This window comes from Eublepharis macularius, chromosome 15, assembly GCF_028583425.1.
Source record: "Eublepharis macularius isolate TG4126 chromosome 15, MPM_Emac_v1.0, whole genome shotgun sequence".
In the NCBI taxonomy this organism is placed as follows: domain Eukaryota; kingdom Metazoa; phylum Chordata; class Lepidosauria; order Squamata; family Eublepharidae; genus Eublepharis; species Eublepharis macularius.
In genome coordinates this window covers 18,076,463-18,091,331 of record NC_072804.1, presented here as the reverse complement: position 1 = coordinate 18,091,331, position 14,869 = coordinate 18,076,463, and the positions used below count along the sequence as shown (strand labels likewise).

At 40.7% G+C, this 14,869-nt stretch overlaps 1 protein-coding gene across 5 annotated transcripts in view; it reads left to right on the top strand.

The window, feature by feature from the left end:
• The window catches only part of NCAPG (non-SMC condensin I complex subunit G), a 39,012-nt gene extending 27,216 nt beyond the window's left edge, over positions 1-11,796 (top strand). For 4 of the 5 annotated variants that reach the window (XM_055000026.1, XM_055000023.1, XM_055000022.1 and 1 more), the window contains 4 exons: positions 156-330; positions 1,883-1,957; positions 10,473-10,554; positions 11,286-11,796. In XM_055000026.1, coding sequence (XP_054856001.1) covers positions 156-330; positions 1,883-1,957; positions 10,473-10,554; positions 11,286-11,412 — 459 coding nt within the window. In that variant the 3' untranslated portion in view covers positions 11,413-11,796. The remainder of the gene's footprint in view (positions 1-155; positions 331-1,882; positions 1,958-10,472; positions 10,555-11,285) is intronic. The other variant, XM_055000024.1, reaches the window with a different exon arrangement.
• Positions 11,797-14,869: the final 3,073 nt, after the last annotated feature.

Below are 14,869 nucleotides of genomic sequence, written 5' to 3'. Positions count from 1 at the left end.
AGAATAATGTATCCCTTTTTTTGCTGTCAAAACACACTATTAACTGAAACTCCTACAAATGTCTTAAGAGGAGGGAGAGATGCTGATGTTTGTCTCTTGCAAACTCCTATACCATTAATTTACATTTCTGCATGGTATTAATATTTCTGTGTCAGGTAGTGAAAGATAAAACATGTCTAAGAATGATTGAAAAAGTGAGGAGCAAGTTAAATAAAGGAAGCCATGTCAGTGAAGAAGTCTCTGAAAGAACCAAAGAGACTGGTTTGTCTCCAGTAACTCAAGATCCACAACATGAGAGCGATAGAACATTGCCTAATCCAAATGAAGAAGGTAATGTAGGAAATAATCCTTGCCGGGGGCGGGGGGGGGGGGAGAGAAAATCTACTATGAGGCCGTCTCCAGAACACTTGTCAAATCTAAACAAAAGCAGGTTGCTTCCCTTTAGCTGATTTTCTTCTTTGTGGTCTCTCTGCCTTGCACGTATGGGGTCTCGAGTGTGCAGTCTCCCTCAGAACCTATAAAAGCTGTAAAACTCTGAGTGCAAGCTAATGTCATCTTCCCTTGTTTTATATAGCAGAGAGAGTGCCATAGCAGCTTATTGTCCTCTACCTCTGCCGTTTCTCCATTCCCTTTGCATCAGCTGTCTTTCACTTCAGGTTTCCTTCACCCTCACAGCTGTCACAGTGGGAGGCAGCCACACGACACATCTGAATGGCTGGCGCTCGCATAGCTAGTGGCTTATCCACCTGCATAATGATAGCGGCACTCTGTTCAGTGGCATAACCTTGTGTGTGAAAGACTCTGCAGCTATATTGGTGCTTCCTTGTAAAATAAAGTGCTTTCATGTTTCTCTTGAGGTTCTAAAGGTGTTGGTATCAATGTCTCTCTTCCTCTCCACCTGGGATTTGGATCCAAAGACTTACGGACAGAATGAAAATGTCTGCCAGGGTTACAGGGCAGACCCCTTTGCTGCCATTCCTATTTCCTTCACCTTACAATTCATTAGAAGTACAGTGTGTGTGCGGGGCGGGGGCAGTTGTTCAGAGTTGGCTGTCAGATTTTCTTCTGAAGCCTTAAAAAAATGGATTGCAAATCAGGCTGTGTCTGCAGTGAGGACCACAGCAGTGGCAGGGATGGAAGGAGCAAAATGATCCAGGCCAGCTGGGTATTGCGAAGACCACAACTTTAACTTGCAGCTTCCAGCTACATTTGAGACTGCAGAAGTGCTCCAGTGTCAGCCAATATATGCATCTTTGCAGTGCAGCCTGGGAGGAAAGGGCTCATTTTGACAGGTGTGCAACTTGCCTTATGTCACCCAGTGATCTGGGGCTGTTGCCTGCCAGTCCCCTCGGAGATGGCAAGCCCATGTGCCCTGGAGGCCTTCCATTTTGGAACCATGTTGCCTTATGCCCCTTGTACATGGCTGATCTCTTGGCAGTCTTTCCTGCATCCTTAACCTCAGAGTTTATTCAAAATCCAGCAGAGAGAGAAGTAACTGTTCAGAGATCCTTTGAAATATTTTTCTGAAATATTTTTTTAAAAAATTTGTCTTCTGGGTACTATGCAATGGTGACCCAATATTTCAGTATCATGAGAATTTTACCTTGCATTTCCAGTATTTATGCAGTTTAGCTAAAATAAGAAAAATGCACTTCCAGAAGGGTATCTGTTTAGCTGGGGTGGGTTCGTTGCAGGAAAATGTTCTATGAGGGCCCAAGTTCTCTTGCAGAAACACCAGTGACTGTGTCCCAAGATGCAAAGATGGTGCTCTGAAGCATATAGTTGTAGAAAGGTCTTATCACAAAGTAAACCTGCTTTGCATTGCTCTGGCACTAAGCACCTCTGCTGCTAGTATCTTGACTGTGTTTGCTGTCTTATACAGGGAAGAAAGAAATGGATCAAGCTACTGAAGAAGGAGGGAGCACAACTACAAAGTCAAGACAGACAAGAAGCAAAGGTACCAGTAGAACAGCTCAAATCAACAACCCCCTATTGTCTTTTACATAAAAGGTTAAACTTGCAAGGATTTGTTGCCCTACCAGTTTTTAAATACGTAAAAATTCTGGAGCTTGCCAAATATCTGAATTTCTGATATCACACCAGTGTTTGACTGTATTTTTTATGTGAGAGGGGTTTTTTGTTGCTGTTTAAGTTCACTATATAAAAGTGGGTTCTCCCCACCCCCCGGGCATTTCTGAGAGCCAGTTTAGTGTAGTGGTTAAGAGCGCAGGACTCTAATCTGGAGAACCGGGTTTGATTCCTCACTCCTCCACTTGAAGCCAGCTGGGTGACCTTGAGTCAGTCACAGCTCTCTCAGAGCTCTCTCAGCCCCACCCACCTCACAGGGTGTTTTGTTGTGAGGATAATAATAACATACTTTGTAAACCGTTCTGAGTCGGTGTTAAGTCATCCTGAAGGGCAATATATAAATCGAATGTTGTTGTTGTTGTTGTTGTTATTCTCTCCTCCTGGACCTATTTGTCCTTCACTTGGGAATCATCTAAGAAGCCTGGTCCTTGTGTACGTTACACTTAGCTGCCCTGAGCTCTTGGAACAAGGATCTACATCTATATAATGTATTGTTTGTTTATGCCCCAAATGTAGCATAGTAGTTAAGTGGTTGGGTTGCAAATCAGCCTTTGCTTATTTGAATCTTACTATTGGCATGAGCTCAACAGGTGGCCTTATTTAGTTAGTTAGTTGGATTTATATCCCTCTCTCCCGGCAAGCAGGCTCAGGGCAGGTCACAACATCATGAAAACCACAATTTAAAATATAATTAACAGTTAAAATCATTAAAAAAAATAAAATCAACAGATCTCATTAAAAAGTGGAGCAGAACAAAACTAAATAGGCCTTGGGTAAGCCACTCCTTTCAGCCCCAGCTGTATGGTGGGGATAATAATATAATAGCATTTATTTTGTTCACCACACTGAGTGGGATACTAATCTGTCTAGAAGAGTGGTTATATGAGTGCAGTTGTTGTTGTTGTTCACATTTTGGGCATTAAATGTTGTGAATTTGAGAAGATCAGCATTAATTTCAATTTTGCATATGAATGCTACTCTATTTTATTTATTTACTTCATTTATACCCCGCCTTCATCCCAATGGTGACTGAAAGCAATTTAGATTATTCGTCTCTCCTGCATGTATCCTCACAACAACTCTGTGAGGTAGGTTAGCCTAAGATTGTGTGACTAGTCCAAGGTCACCTTTCCTTTTCCTTTCAAGCTCCTTTGATCCAGTGATGTTGCGCAGCGGGTAGGGAGTCTTCATTTCTTTAAGGAAAATATGGTACAGAGTTACTTGGCAACGGCCAGCATAATTCATGGGTCACTGTCCACCACCAGATAGGGAACTATATTATCTTTTGATACAGTATGAAGTAGTTTAGTTAAGATAGGGTCAATCCATAAGTTAAAATAAAAGTTATGAGGACATTCCAACATCATAATGGGGCAGGGTATCAACCATTTTCAAATCACATTGGCAGAGTCTGTCCGAATAAGGCAAATTACAGTCTCTCTCAAGTAAGACTGCTTAGGGGGCAGCATTTAAGCATGCGAGAATGGATGCTCTATGGTAGTGAGGAACTGTTAAATATTTAGCATAGGCTGGAATGGTTGGTGGTGGAAGGATGCCAAAGAACTGGGTGGAACATACTCTTTGAGCTCATATGACTGAGTTGGAGTAAACTAGGTCTTTTATGCATTTCTTGATAGTATGGATTCACTTTTCCCAAGTCTCAATATATTATCCATTGCTACGGCAAGGCTAGATAGTTTCTTGTCTATTTCTTGCATCCAATGAGAGCAAAATTGATCTTGGGTTAGCTCATAAAGCAAACCATCCTCCTTTGTGGAGAAAAGAACCTTTAGCCTATGTTGGAATGCATGCTGCCATGTTTTGGCTTCAATAGAGCCCTGGCCCAATTCTAACCTTAGAGCTATTCCAGTTATACGTTTTGGGGTTTCTGTAATGCGTCACAGAAAGTGGCAAAGTGGGTGATCTAAGTTCTCATTTAATTGGAGAATCCATATTGAGACTCCATAAAGGAGCTGTGGGATGATTTTCATATTGAATACGTGCAAACCTCCTGGGATATATTTGCCTCCCTTGGAAAAGAAGCAGCATTCAATCACTAACACAGAAGGTAAGCTGCAGTACTGCAGCCCAAGCTCTGCTCATGACTAGACATGGGCATGGACAGCATTATGAATGCAAAAAAGCCCACGAACAGCCTGTTCGGCTGTTTGCGAACAGGCTGTTCGTGAGGCCCCATTCCAAACGAACAGGTGGTAGTTGGAAGCCTCGTTTGTTGCTGTTCATCAAGCCAGACAGTCTGGCACCTGCAATCAGTTCCCATGGCAACTCAGGCAGGGATTGTCTGAACTCCTGCTGTTGCCCTGGAAACCCGGAATCAAAGAGGTATTTAAATGCCCGTTTCTGAGCTGTTGCTCAGCGGCACAGAAAGGGGCATTTAAACCCCTGAATCAGCTGCTCGTCGGGGGCTTCCCCTATGAGCACCGGGAGAGCCAATGCCATGTGGCTTCTTCTGCCCAGTTCAAGAGGGACACGGAGAATCTCCCTGCCCCGCTCGCATGGGGCAGAAGCAGCCCCAGGGTGCCAGCCGGGTGCAAGCAGGACAGGGAGAATCTCTGGGAAACGAGCCTGCCCCTTGCTGGGAACAGTTTGTTCCAGAAGATAGAGAGCTTTATGAAGGGGAGGTTTTCCCCTTTCTTCTGATTTCCTCATATTTATCTCTCTAAGTTGGGAGTTTTTATGTGATTTGTAATGTTGGAGATTTTGCACTCTCGTTATTCTTGTCATTATTGATGGGTTTCGTTGCATTCCTCTGAACGTCAATCAAATGATCTCGTAATTGTTCAAATCTCTTAATATCAGTTTGTTCTTAGAGGGAGGACCTCAAAAGAATTTAAGAAACTTTCATCAATAGCATCCAAATCAGTTCCCATTGAGAGTACTGGAGTACAATTTGGGCTTTTCCTCCTCCTTTGCCGTTCCTGCGCTTTTCTGGCCTCTTATGGAATAAGTAGAATGGATGGTTTAATTAAATTGATCAGTGTGATCGCTGGTGTTTTGGACGCCTGCCTCCTAGCTGTTAGGAGCCTACTGCTATAGTTTTTGTATAATTTAGGAACTTTTGAGGGGAGTTTCAAAGAAAACTTAGTGGGCAGGAGTTTTGAGGGAGCATTGAGGAAAAATACCAGGACTACGAAACCATTCCCTATTTGACATAATTAAGGATGGTAGTTTTGGGGAATGAAATAAAAGCATTAATTTAGATTAATGCTTTTATTCCACTCCCCAAAACTACCATCCGCTTTAGAGTGACAGAGGTTGCTAGACAGATTGTCGTAATATTTTAATTCAATTGAGACAGAAGGTAAATTCAGAAAGAATCCTATAAATACTCCATTATAAGTCATTTGCTGCTCCAATTGATAATTCTTCCTCTAAAACAATGGATATCCAACATGATTCTGCAAAGGTCAGGAACAGAGGAGGGACCTTTCATTGGATTGTGTGCTTTCCCCCAATTTTTCACTAGGTGGCTGTTTAGGATTTGGGCAGAGAGATGGCCTATTTTTTCAAAATTTTTGTTTAAAGTATCTGCAATGAGTAATGTTTGTGATGTCTATAGATTCAGTACTGAACCCCCATTTTGGGGTATCTCAAACTGTTAGGGCATATTCAGCAGATCGTCTAGGTTTGTAGCTACCTCTTTTGTTGAAAAGTCATTCAAGAAATTGTGGGCACCATCCACATTTATATCAGGGGAGTGGTCTGTGATCAATTGTAAAGCCTCAGAGCTGTTTTCAGACTTATAATGGAGTCTAAAAGGGTCTTCTACCCTACTTTGCTTAGGAGAGTGAGGCGTAAGGTTCTCAAAGGGGCAGTTATACTTATGATTCATAATACACTTTTCTTTAATGAGAGGGAGTCTTTAAATTATACAAAATTGTGCTCTAAAATGGATTATTGAATACTTAATTATTAAAGGTCCTTATTGAAATCTATGCTTTTAGGTTTACTACCCTCCCTATCGGTAAAAGTATCCACCCCTGACTCAGTCTTACAAGTTAAAAACCAATTATTAAAATCAACGTTGTTGAGATCCCCCCCCCCCCCGGAAAAGACTGAATATACACTCCTGTCCCAACTTTAAATACAGATTAAAAACAAATTTAAGAACAAGTTATAGGCAAGTTAAAAACAAAACAGGACAGAAATATAACTACAAAAAGCGAAGTGAGGAAGGGCTGCAACAGACTCCCACTCGAAATGGCTCCTGCGCTTTTCTCAGCTTTTCTCAACTTAGCCCTTTTATTCTTATCTTCCTTTCACTGGCAATTAAGAGAGAAAATCCAAATAAAAAGGAATGATGAATAGCCTGAATAATAGAAAAGAGTGAGAGTCCAGTAGCACCTATAAGACTAATAAAATTTGTGTTAGGGCATGAGCTTTCATGAGTCACAGCTCACTTCTTCAGATACAGCTAGAATGTGAGTCCATCTGTCCTTATATCTTGAGGAGTTGAGTGGTTTCAGATGCCAAATGACAGTAGCTGGTGAATAACAATAGCAGCTGTGATTCGATGGGGTGGGGTATGCAAAAGGTTAGTGGGTGTGGAGAAATCAGTATTGGTAATGAGACAGGAAGCCTAGGTCTCGATTCAATCCAGGTGGATGCATTGTCTGAGTAATGATGAACTAGTAATCAGAACTCCTCTAAAAGCCCTCCCTGCCTCAACCATACCATAATGGAGAGGGGAGAGATCACCAAAACAAAAAGAATCTCCAAAACAAAGAGGAGAAAGAGGGGGAAAAAAGAAGCAGGGAATTTAAAAGGAATTGAACTGAAACTCAGCCTGATAAATACAAAATAAACTGAAATAAGATTAAACTTAAATTTTAAATGTTAGAAGCAATTGTATAATACATGAGTTAAAAATGAAAAAAATAAAAAAGTGAAAGGTTAACAAAGAGGTTAATAAAAGTAGAAGACATTAATAAAAGTAGAAGGAAGCATACCAGCGTCTATAAACAGCTTCATCCCTCCCTCCCCAGATTAACAGGATAGGGAAGCCAGGAAAGGAGTTATTGCCGTTGGCAGGGTAACAAATCCAACTAAAGCGTGGATAAGATAAAAGAAAAAAGGACTACAAAATGTCAATATATCTAATAACGCTGGAGAAAAAAAAGAGCAAAAGAAAAATATAATAGCCCCATTAAAAACTTGGAGGGGGAAGAATAAGAGAAGAGAGTAAAATAAGCTAGGTAGAATAGGCTAAAAACTGAATAAAACTAGATAAATAAACTAAAATAGACCAAAAGTGATAAAACTAAATAAAATAGTTTGCAGTTGCTGTCAAGACAATCTACTCTCTGTTAACTTTTCTAAATCTAAAGTAGTGGTTTTTTTCCAGAAAAAATGATTTATGGGTAATTGGGAAATCAAGCAAATTAAGTGCTTTAAATATCTGGGTATCACCTTTAATTAAAATCTCAAATGAGTGACGCATCGTAATAGAATAATAAACTTGACCAGATGTCAAATCTGGTAACCAGTGTGTTTCTGCCACAATTAAGAGTATTTAATGCTAAAACGTTTTCGCAAATCTTCCCATATGGATTAACACTTTTAACTGGAACGTGGAGGATATCCAGGCTTCCTTTCTTAGGCAAATTTTGGGAGTGCCTAATTGTGTTTCATACTCTGCACTTTGTTCAGAAACTGGTCAATCCTTGCTGGAATCAAAGGCGTAGATTATAACTTTCAAATTTTGGCTCAAAATTTATTTTGGCTAGATTGAATGCATTTTCTTCTAACATTCTTTGTGGAAGATACCAGCAAATCCCTTTCCACAAGAGGCTTTGTCCCTGTGGAGTGAATCTTCCTGAATCAATTCAGCATATAATGCTCGACTGCCAGTTTTATACAAACTTACGTAGGAATTTGTTTGATAGTCTTCCCCAGATAATGTTTTTTCAAAATACTGTGATCACTTGTCAGTTCTTATTGAGTGATTCAGTAGTGGAAATTATATGTGATCTTAACCTCTTATTGATGGTTGTTGTGGATTTTCCGGGCTGTATTTCCGGAGTAGCCATTTGATTTCATATATGGCTACTCCAGAAATGAAATCAGAAGAGTAATTAAACCAAGGATAAATCAAACAACCAAGGAAAAACAGTCTCCCACAGGAAAAGTGTTTTTGCCATACAGTGAAGCCTCCCTCCATTAGCATTCCACACCCTGGGAAACTCTTACAGGATGACTCAGCCCAACCCTACCTTCCTGAGTAGATATAAATTACCTGCCAACTTCTTTTCCACACTGTGACACTGAGAGATCTCTGTCTTTTGGTGCTACACCTCTGAACATGCCAGTCACAGCTGCTGGTGAAACGTCAGGAACTACAATGCCAAGACCACGGCTAGACAGCCCGGAAAATCCACAACAACCATCGGTTCTCTGGCCGTGAAAGCCTTCGACAATACATTAACCTCTTATTGATTGTAAATGCCAATCTATGTTCTATTATGCCATTAAAAGGTGTGATGATGATGTCTAGATAAAATAGTCTAAAATAAGGCTAAAACAAAGCTTCAGGGAGTGGCGCTCAGCCTTTGGCATCTGTAATCTTGCACCGGAAACTGGGTCAAGCTAGGGAGGCTCGGCTGGCCTCTACCAGGGCCAGGGCCTTTTTGGTTCTGGCCCCAACGTGGTGGAACTCTGTCTGAGGACGCTCGGGCCTGCCAGGATCTTGCATCATTTAGGCGGGCCTGTAAGACGGAGATGTTCCGCCAGGCATATGGTGGAGGCTAATTTTAGCCCATCATTGCCGAGTCTTCCACTGGTCTCCCTCTACAAGGGGTATGGAGAGTCCACTCCCTCTGGTTGCCCCGAAAGGGGCACAGTATTTTATCTGTTTTTATCTGTATTTTATCCGTTTTTATAATTGATTTTAAGCAGTATTTTAATCAGTGTTGTACCTCGCCTTGAGCCCGCTTGTGGGGAGGGCGGGTTAAAAATAATAAATGAATAAATAAATAATATCGCCCAAGGTCACCCAGAGAGCTTCCATGGTAGAGTGGGGATTTGAACCTGGGTCTCCTAGACCAACACTCTAACCTCTCCACCACACTGGCTTTTGATGGGAAATGTGTGGCGATTCAGTCTTCCATTCCTTGTAGGTTTCTTACAGTGCAATCCTATGGAGAGTTACTCCAGTCTAAGCCCATTGACTTCAATGGGCTTAGACTGGAGTAACTCTCCATAGGATTGCACTGTTTGTGTACACAGGGCCCTACCTCCTCTGAGGAGTCCTGCCTGTCGCTGAGGCCTGGCTGACCCATGACAGTTAGTTCTGGCACCGTATCTACTCGTCACTGATAGGTGTATTTATTTTTGACCTTTTGGCTTGTCTGCCTGAGTGATGAGGGAAGGATGGTAATAGGGCACAATACAAAAGGGCTGAGTTGGGGAAGTTATAACTAAATAACTTAAATAAGTTATAATCAACACCTTTTGCTTTAAATATGATCCTACTGGGTAGTTCTGTGTTGTCTAATGTCAATCCTCAAATTGCTATGCTCTGTGTTACGAGCCCCGTTCTTTCTTTAGTTAGATTTTTCTTTTAACCCTTTTCTTCTTGCCCCCCTCTGGGTAGATTGCTGCCACCAGGAATCATATTACTAAATAACTTAAATTTCCCCTTTAGTAACGTGCCCAAGTGTCAGGCTCCTTTGTGGGACTATGTAGCCCTGAGGATAGGAATGGGATATGGGAAAAACAGATAACTCTGGGTTGAAAAAAACAAAAGAAAATAAACTTCTATTTTTACAAGAAGCGGATCGGTTTCATATTATTTCTTAAGTTTGATGGTTTCAAAAAGTGTTAGCTGTTTTTAAAATTTCTTTTCGTAGATACGGTCACCCAGATTTTCTCTCAGGCACACACACAGTTTACCTGCTTTAGATAGAATGAATGGGTTTCTCTCAGACACACAGAGTTCACATTTCCACACAGGCTATATTTCTCTCAGAAATGCTTAAACACACTCAGGCTGCACACAGCTTTTCTGTTGAAACCCTGACTGAATCTTTTCTCTCCACTCAGTAACTGCATTCACTCCAAACATACCACACCAAACATTTAAAGACACACACACACACAAACTTAAAATCATTACACTGTTTCAGCATTTCTTCAACTCTGTTGGATTTTTGTTAATGTTATGTTTTTGGAAACTTACATTTATATACCCTGTGGCATTGTTTATTAATCTCACACTATGTAATCTGCCTTGAGTCTCAGTGAGAAAGGTAGACTATAAATGACATAAATTAAAAAAAAATAAATCAAAACTCTAGTGGAAATGTGGACTTTGTAATTTGGTAGAGCCCTAAAGGGGAAACAATTGTCTCATTTGTAATTTTTAGGTCTGAGAAAAGCAACGGTAGAAGCAAAGTCTGTGCCCAGAAGAAGAAGAAACTGCAGAATTGCAAGGTCTGAAAGTGAAAGGTAAATATAGCCTTATGACTATGCAACATCCATGATTCAGATTATTTGTCCACTCAAAAGACTGCAATCTTAATTCTCCTGCTCCTCCATACCTAGGATGATTGTATCTGTGCGTGCTGTGTAGTTATGATTGTCCAATTATGCAGATAGCAAAATTTTTCTGTTAGTATATGGCAAATGGCTCATTCCAACAGCTGTTGATTTTAATCAATATCCTGTTATTTTTCCTTCTTTCTGGTATGTGTACAAGCCCTCACCCCACTTTCTCCAATTTCTTATTAGTACAAGTTAAAGGAGAGTCTGTTTTTTTAAAGACCTCAGTTTCAGTGCTTCAGACATAGCACTGGGGTGATGGAGCATCTCAACAGAGATTGGCTGAGGTGCCTGAAATGCTTCTGGGAGACTGGGAAGCTGCCCTGTTCTCTGGCTGCTATTAATTGAGCTGCTCTGGTCCTTCCTAGGAGATGGAAATGTGAAAATGCACCAGGTTATGGGTGCAGGGATGCTTTGCAAAGGTGGGTGGAAAGAGAGAATGGCCTAGATGAAGGAAGGCCAGAGGGAGGAGCCTGTGAAGGGGTGAAAAAAAGCACAGAGAGGCGCCCTTGACTTGGAAGCATTGAGCCACAGAGGCAAAGGTCAAAGTTCATGGCAGCGCAGTCCTTGGCTGTGGCTTCTAGTTGAAAACTATTGAATGGGACTGATTTGCATTTGTGACTTCTAAACTTCTTTAGTAGGGAAGCCAGTGAACAGCCTGTCCCACTGGAAAGTTCAAGATCATCTCGCCGAGCAAAAACAGCAGCTCTGCAAAAAACACGAATGAATCTCTCAAAACTTCTGGACCAAGAATCAGATGAATGACAAGTTGACAAAAGGTTGCCGTGGATCCACAAACGTCTGTGTAGAAAAGGTGTAGGAACTAATATTCAGAAACGACTAGCAAAATCAGAATACAGCATGTACCGAGTATGGCACGTTTTAAATCACGACAGCTCGTCTGATGTATTTAGAAAGTGTGATCTTTTTTAAATGTAGAGTACAGCACATGCTTATGAGGACAGCCTTTTAAAAAGATACTGGCCAGGTTATACTTTAAACACAGCTGAATGCCAAGCGGCATCGTAGGTCCCATCATCTTGTTGGTGCAGATGGAAATGCACTTCAAGATTCTAGATCAGCTTTGCCTTGCAAAATGTGTGTGTATGTGTGTTCTTGAACCTTGTCTTTTTTGCATATAATAAAATGTCTTGGATTCTAAATTAATGGCTGAGAATTTAGTCTGGCTTCAAAGCGGGGCGGTTCTCAAGTCAGCTGAGAAACAGAACTATAAGTTGGTCACTTTGATGGACACAGACTCCTAGTAGTCTCTCTTTCTTCTTACTTATCTCAAACTTGAAATGTGATGGAAGGAAGTGCCTGGAAGAAATGTCAGGTGGTAGATGAGTTTGCAGCTCCTTTGCCTTAGGAACACTTCTCAACCCGTTTCCCTGTTGCGTGCAGAGGTTTTATCCAGAGCCAGTTTCTGAATCGCTGTTTGTGTTCTGAGGGTATACTGTTGTGCTGTGAGAGCTACCAGCCTGAAATGGGTCAAGAATTACAGTTAAAAGTCTCCAGTGCCACCCACTTAGAGAAGAGGCTGCCCTTGACCAGTGGACACACCACTTTTTAGTCAGTCTCCACCAGTGATGGGTAGTTCTGCCACATCTCTGTATCGGGCACAAACAGATCTTTCGGTCACACCTGATCCATCAGTATAATCTGCCCGCCAAAGAGGAATGTCCTGAACAGTGATTCATGCAGAAACATAGCAGGTAGGTTCTGAGTACAAGTGCTCATAAATGCGTTCAAGAAGCACTGCCTTGGCTAAGAGTAAAGTATGCCTCCAATTTCAGTTTAGGGAAACTAACGAGTCTTTGCTGTTAGAAGTTTGGGAAATACTCTATTCATTGTTGCTTTCAATAATGCACAATAATGAAACAGGAGCTGCACCCTTAATAACAGAAGTATATCAGACCTTATTTTGCACCCTATGACCTATTGGGGGGAGGGGTCTTAATTACAAGCTGCTATTCAGTGCTCCTCCTTCCATCCAACTGATGATGGTGGCATAATTCTACCAGCTTCCTCCTGAGTATCCCTCCATTTCTTAGAACTTTTTTGGTACCTGCTTTCTTTCCTCCAGATTCTTTTGCCTGTACAAGTCTCTATGCTCCATCCCAGCTTTTCTTTGCACTTCCGTGCAAAAAAGCCCTTTTGTGTCAGCTTTTTCTTAAGGCAGCCTTCAGTTGGGTCTTTCCTTCTTTCAGCTTTGGTTGGAGAGATTTCACTTCTGCAGGACTGCTGGTGCTCTCTATTGTAAGAGAACCCACTTTATCAAAAAGGTTATTTGTGGAAGTATTTAAAAGGAGTGTGGAGAAGTTATACGGGAAGACTGATGTCCTTTCAGTGCTAGGGTGGTATAAACTGAGTATCTTGGGTCAAGGAAGGGACATTTTCTACATCTTCCCACCCAACCCCCAAATAGCTATGGTAAGAAAATATTCATGTACATCAGATACCCACATAAAGTTCAACATGAGTAAGTTTTAAAAACTGGAAATACGTATGATGAGCTCCTTTCTTTGAATTTTTGGCAGTAGAATGGGTGCAGAATAATAGGATAGCCTGCTTTTAAAACATTCTAGCAATAGGACGTGCACTATTCCATTTTCAAAAGGGTAAGGGTGAGTTAAAATTTTATAATCTAAAGTTCTTATAAAATGAGTGTAAATTATGTGTCCGGTGATATTTAAATTATGCAAACTGGATCAGATGACCTTATACAAGGAAGTCAGTAGGTAGTTTACAACCATTTTAATCTGAGTTTGATACAAATTGTCACCCCCACCACCAAACACTTAGCAAAAATGTTGATAAAGTGAAGGCTTGTTAAATGACAGTCTTTTAAGAGCTGGTTTTCTCTACAATCAATGGCCTTTTTAAAATTAAAAAAATGAACATACATCATTTCATAGAATAAATGAAAACAGTTTAAAAGCATACCATATGTTCTGATAATTATAAGTATCTGCAAGATTTTTAAAACCCTTCGCATTTTTATACAGCTTTGCACCAAGGTAAACAATCTATCTATTGAATCTATGAATAACTCTTACACCACATTACATAAATATATTAACATCTGTGCACAAAATAAAACTGGAGAATATATATATATATATAATTAGCAATAAAAGGATAGAAAAATGACAACATACTGTTAAAAGACAGTATCCGATTCTTCTATGATCTATACTGAATTGTTTTTGTCTCTACATGCAAAGAGGTATAGTGAATGGAATAATGTTCGTGGTTTACTATGAAGCCAAAACCCCAGAAGGTCATTTCATGATAGAAAATGCTTATTTAGCAGGAAAAAAATTAACAATGTATAAAACAATAGTGCAAGAAGAACTGCAAACTACTTGTTCTCACTGTTGCGCTTTTGGTTAAAAACTGTACAGCGGGCCAGAGGTGGTGCTGTAAAACTTAGCTTCCACGCCATGGGTGGATTTAAGGCACATCATTCACGTCAAAGGTTGGCTGCTTATCTCTGTGTCAAAAGGGTTCCAGTTTTTAGTTTTTCAGTTGTAGAAACTGGTTGGGGGAGGAAAGGAGTTAAAAGAAATGTTTAGATTTTCAACTGAAAGAGAACACATTGCTCTGCCTTGCTGCAATGTAAGGTTCCCATTGGCTTTGCTGAATCAGAATCCCTTTTGGACTATGCTTCGTGGCCACTTGGTTGCTACAGTGGAGATTTTACTGCCAATTACGAGTGAAGGCTTCAAAAGTGGTTAGGATTGGGTAAAGAAAGGGGTCTGGAGCAAGCAGAAACCTAATTATACTTAAGTGTTTTTATGCGTGGACAAAACCGACTGCTACATCTAGCCGGTTCTGGCAGCAGATATTAACGACCATTTCAATAGTTCCAAATCAATCTGTATCAGGTTTAAAATATGGCACGGCAGCACACTTTCTGAAAAATAATCAGCAAAAGCATAGCGAAGATTCTTTGCATGCTGTCTTGCATGCAGAAAACAGCTTGAGATATCCTATATGCCTTAATACAACAGACCAGCCTGAACTTTTGTCATACTTCTGCAAGGACTTTAGTGCAAATGGAAATCATCTGGCAGATACAGCCCAAGAAGTTGTAGTGGTTTGATTTTCAATATGAGCTCAGCGTGAACAACTTGCAGAATGAGAATGCTTCCTCAAATGCACAAAGCTGGAGCTATGTGAATTTAGTAGAGCAAGGAACATGTCTATCTGGTTTCTT